Source organism: Frankliniella occidentalis, unplaced genomic scaffold (assembly GCF_000697945.3).
Source record: "Frankliniella occidentalis isolate FOCC.00 unplaced genomic scaffold, Focc_3.1 Scaffold11, whole genome shotgun sequence".
NCBI classification, from domain to species: Eukaryota; Metazoa; Arthropoda; class Insecta; order Thysanoptera; family Thripidae; genus Frankliniella; species Frankliniella occidentalis.
The window spans coordinates 554,405-559,821 of record NW_026267141.1 but is presented as its reverse complement, the minus strand read 5'-3'; the positions used below and the strand labels follow the sequence as shown (position 1 = coordinate 559,821).

The window sequence follows — 5,417 nt, the reverse complement described above, 5'->3', positions numbered from 1 at the left end:
TCCTTTTTACACGAGATATCAGATTCGTTTCCTATACTCGGTCACTGGACGGGCGGGGCCGTCACTACTCACACGCGGTGGTCATACCGCCCCTCCTCCCTCTGCGGTCGCAAGGGTGGCAACAGGCAACACTTTTCTTCACAGCGCAGGACTCCTGGCTCTGTGTGTGTGTATGAGTGTGTGACTCTGTGTGTGAGTGTGTGGCTGTGTGAGTGTGTGACTGTGTGGCTGTGTGAGTGCCGCCGACAATAGCAGGCTTAACTGCGGTCGCATAAATGAAATGGCTATGGTCGGTGTCGCGGTGTGTGTGGCTCCTGTGCGGCGCCGCCGCCGCGAGACCTTCTTACAGCGGGCTCGTATGTGGCTGTGCCCCGGGGCAGTTTCTTTTTATGTGAGTCGCAAAATGATGTAAAAGTGGCGCGCACAGGCGAGGAGGCGCGCGCGCAAGGCGTTCAAGCGTTTTCAGTCCGTAATCGGCCGAAAGGGTGGAATTAGCAGGCGCGCGCGCGCGCGACTTGAACACTGCAATTGGAGGAACTGCCCAAGTCTTCTTTATGAAACATTAAATGTGGGGCACTCGGCAAGGCCGCATACCTTATTCAGCGCTTAACTTGATCGTCCCGCACATGCTCACTAGCACTGTCCACTGCCAGTACGGGGCACTTCAAAGACACTACAAACTGAGTTGTCTTTGAAACACTTCTTGTGTGAGATGGAATGGCGTGCTCTTCCTTATTAGCGCTCGTGATGGGATCGATAATCGACGCATCGGTCTTGGCTCGAATCAGCGCGAGTGTGCGCGCCCCATAAGTGCAGCGCGCCATGAGCACCAAGACATTAACAGGAGGGGATGCAGTGCGCTGCAGTGTATGGGGCGGGTGCGGCCGGCAGTCGCGTTAAAGAGGACAGGGCGGCCTTGTCACTGAATGTCTCACCGCGGACCACCGGAGTCTCGGCGCTGTACCTCAAACGCTTCCCGAGTTCTTGGCTTTCCAATATAACGACGCGGTAAAAAATGATGCCTAATTTTTGGAGGAGAACTGGAAACTTTGAGGTAATTCCCATATTTCAGGGAAAACTCCGCACATTTTGAGGAAATATTCTCCAAAAATTAGGGAGTTTCCCACTTTCTCTTAGACCTACCCAAAATTTGTAGAGTTTTTCCTGCAATATGGGAGTTTCTTAAAAGTTTTCCGTTTTCCCTAAAACAAACAAGCAGGCCCGCCCTTCCGCCAAACGAAGTTGCCAGCTCCACTTCGCTCCGCCGGCAACTCCGTTCGGCAGGGGCCGGGCCTGCTTGGCCTGCCGGCGGCGATGGTCGGGCCTGCGGCCCGACCATTTCTGTCACGCGATTTGCTGAAGAACATGATCAAATGATGTAGCGGGCCTTCGGCCCGCTTAGACCCGTTGTCCTTGAGTTTGCCCCAAAGACTCGAGAAAGGGATGTAACGGTAAAGCACCGCGACTACAACCCACCCTTCTGCTTAGAAAACGGTTTTTGGGGGTGGGGAGAGAGTTTCCTTTCTATTTTGCGGTTTTTATGCCTTTTTCTACAACGTATTGATCACCATGGCAATTTTTAGCTTATTTTCGTCAAAAAAGACCCTCTAGCGCCTAAACGGTTAGAGATAGAGCAAAACGGACGAAATTTTCGCCCAGAGGGCTCTACTTTGCCGAGTTACCCCTTAGGAGAACATAAAAAAATTTACATTTTGGAAGAATTTTTGAACCTTGGATACCCCCATTCACACCCTTAGGGGTGGTTGCCAGGATTTGCCGTAGGCGTTTCGTTCTCTAGAAGTGGACCTTAAGATACCCTGAAAATTTCAAGTCTCTAGCACATCTCCTTCTAGTGGAACAGACAGACAGACAGACAGACACACAGACACACAGACACACACGAGGTCGTTTGCATAAGCCCGCTGGATAGCTTTTTCAAAGCAGAAGGGCGGGCTAAAAACTCGGACATTCTCTTTACCGTATCCGAATTTTCGACCATCCTAGCGGTTTTCTGCATAAAACACCGTTTCTACACCCAGAAAAATGATTTCTTGTTTCAAGTACATTTGTACTAGAAGTGACCCAAGATTATTTTTTTTCTTGTTACCAAGACGATTTTTGCTTTCAAGTACGAACATTTTCTTAAATGAAAGGTAATATCATCTTGTGTCAAGTTTAAAATTGATCTTGGGTCAAAATATTCTTGAAATAAGAAAACATTTTTCTGAGTGTAGCTTGAGAAAGGCTATACAACTCCGGAACCACTGGTCGGAAAAATTAGGGAGAAAATACAAAAAAGGATACAATGGACTTTCCTCCATCGAATTAATATAGTAGCCTAACCGCCAGCAAATGCCCCAAAAGCCCTGACGGCCGTTTTGGGCCGTTTTTGAAAAAAAAAAAAGTCGGAGATGATCGAAAAGGGTGTCCCCCGCCCCCGCCCCCGCTAAGCTGGTCCTTCTTACTAAAACTTATGTTTATCATTTTTGGTGCGGTACTTTTTAAATTCATTTTACACTTACAAAACCTGTAATCCTTTTTACACGAGATATCAGATTCGTTTCCTACTCGGTCACTGGACGACTCTGCGTCTGCGGTGTACATCCTTTTAGTAAACGAAACGACCAGCAAACTTGTAGGACTTTGTTGTAAAACCATGGGATATTTCGGAATGTGTCACAAGATATTTCGCCGAGTTTTTCGCCGTTCCCAGTACATGCTGCTCCACGGTGCCATCCTCTGGGATCCTCATGCCTAAACTGAGCCGGGGTCGACAGCCCCGGGGTGCAGAACTGTGCGGCGGGGCAGTGAACGCTCAGGTTCCTCCAAGGTGCCTTTCAGGGTTCACTTCAGGGGGCGAGACAAACACGTTTTTTGAAATCTGTCGTTAAAGAGATATAACCCCAACTGGAAGCGAGGTTAAGTACACTGCCTTGGTCAAAATGATTAAATAAGAATATACTGTTTCGAAATGTGGCTGAACCCTGGTTTGCCATCGCAATTATTGTAAATGCGATATAAGACTCTGCAATACTCTCCATAGAATCATCGTTTAGAATTGCAATAGTTTAACAGTGAACAGAGGAGGACTACCTCAAAATCCCTTGCCTTATTTCATTCAAAATACTCACATGTTTCTGGTGCGTTCAAATCTCTTTCAGCGTAATCCAACGAGTTACTCCTGTCTCACAAGCACACGCACACCCTCACACACACGCACACCACACGCGGGCTCGGGTATTAGTCCTCCAACATGAGCGCGATCGGCTTGATCTGCTCCTATAGGCGTCGCTTCGCCTCGGTACCGGAACGAGTATGACTCGGATAGAGGACCGCGATTGTCTGAGGAGGGCTTGATGCGGCAGCGCTGAGCCTCCCGCCGGCGCCGGGGCCGCACCGTCCGCCCGGGGAGGGGCCTGACCCCCCCTCGCCCCCTCTCCTTCTCCTGGCTCACGCCTCGGAGGCTCCTCACACCTCCCAGCCCCTCACCCGGCCCAGACTGCCGGACAGGGGGCATCGAGGAGAGGGCGCACCAGTCTGCTCCAGTTTGACCTCGCGGCTTTCGTCCGAGAATACTACTCATGTCCCCTCGTCACTCGCCGCGGATCATAGTCTGCAGGGGATGTTAAACACTTTGGCCTTCTAGATACGCGTGGTATAGGCGGTGTTTCTCTGAACCCCGCCATGGACGCCATGGTGTACCGGTCGCGAGGGAGAGAGACAGCTGTAGCCGTGCAGCTGCATCCCCGCGCGCCCGCCGACTCTCTCGCACTCCCACAAAAGTCCGGCACTTCCAGCCCGCCACTGCGTCCACGTCCGCCTTTGTGCTCGCGGGGCAGGGCAAGGCCTCGAGAGAAAGGTGCTCCTGGAATACAGGAGTTAGGAAGGCGATCACCTGCCGCAGCTGCAGGCGCATGCAGCGTGCGCTTGTTTTGCCGTGTGTCCTCCTGTAGGCAAGCGGTAAAGTGCTCTATGAATATAGGTTTTCCGGATGGCGATCACTTGTGGGTTGCGAGCACATTCAGCGTGCACTTGTCTTGCCGCGTGCCTGTCGTTTGGCATTTAGAGTGTAATCTTCCACCTGCTAATGCGTGTCAGCCCTCAGCACACATTCACAACCCGAGGGATTTCAGTTTAGTATCGTTTGTGTGGGTGGATAACTCACTGTGAAAAATTGTCGTACCGGGTACAGGAAAATTTTCCATGAAAGAAGTCGTACAAGTACAATCTAAAATTGTACAATTTACTAGCCCTATGAATCGACTTGGAATCGAATATCGAGCGACAGTGGGAGGTTGTACATGTACGACTCGTATTGTAAATGGCAAATTACAAAATATATCGTACATGTACAAATATATTTCTCACAGTGCTCCCCTGCCAAATGTACACCTCTAATTTTGCCCAATTCAAACTAATTCAGACCAATTCAATCTAATTCAACTAATTCAGTCCAATTCAAGCCAATTTACATTCAATTCAAGTCAATTCAAGCCAATTCAAGTCAATTCGCGCTAACTCAGTAGAAAAAAATCGAAATAATTCAAACCAATTCAAAAACAATTCAACAGATTCAGTCCAATTCAAATTCAATACAAGCCAATTCAAGCTCATTCAAATTCAATTTTTGAAATTTGTACACCCAATTCAGGAGTTATCCACCCATCGGTTTGTGTCCAGATGAACTGTAAGCATGTCTCCTCGATTACCTGTCGGAATTCACAATAAGGCTTGGTGTTGCATTGTGCAAGTCATTAATTTCCTTTCAAAAAAAGTGTTTGGCTAGTAAAGTGTCTTGTTTTCTCACTGTCAAGCTTACACTGTATATCTGGGGTGTGCAGCATCTGTGCGACTGAAGTCCCCCAGATTTACAGTGTACCTAATGCATGTCATCGATCGAAAAATTACATTAGAAGTCAGGTGTGCGAATTCCGCTTACCTGCGGGTGGGTCGCCCGCCACAATTCCAGGACACTGATAAATCACTTTTTCATCCGTCTAACACTTGTGAGTGTTGAACGCCTCTGCTTAACACTTCCTCGTGTTGGTTGTGTTAGGAATCTGTACGATGCCCAGCAGCAGACGCCAGACGCCTGCTCTTGCGACACATGTGTTAAAAGTACCCGTCCCCATATTGCACCCGCACACATCAGCCCAGCCCATGGAGTGCAATAAAATGGAAAGCTTCCGCGAAGGACGTGGGTTCCTTTTGCACAGCACCCCTGACAAGCTCGCTGACCTGTAGTTGGCGACCACAAGTGCCCAAATTTTTAGAAATGGGCACCCTTAGTTGCCCAGCTGTTGACCAGATTTACAACATATCATTGATTTGCTTAGAGTGTCCACTGCAAAAAATTAGAGTCTGATACAGAACGATCTACAGCGTTACTGTAGATGCCGCTCTTAGTCACTGCACCT

At 48.9% G+C, this 5,417-nt stretch overlaps 1 protein-coding gene across 1 annotated transcript in view; it reads right to left on the bottom strand.

Moving 5' to 3' along the window:
• The window catches only part of LOC113215481 (fatty acyl-CoA reductase 1), a gene marked incomplete in the record, with an annotated part of 30,135 nt that extends 26,756 nt beyond the window's left edge, over positions 1–3,379 (bottom strand). Inside the window, 1 exon segment of the mRNA XM_052277567.1 lies at positions 3,132–3,379. Coding sequence (XP_052133527.1) covers positions 3,132–3,133 — 2 coding nt within the window.
• Between the last annotated feature and the right edge of the window lie 2,038 nt (positions 3,380–5,417).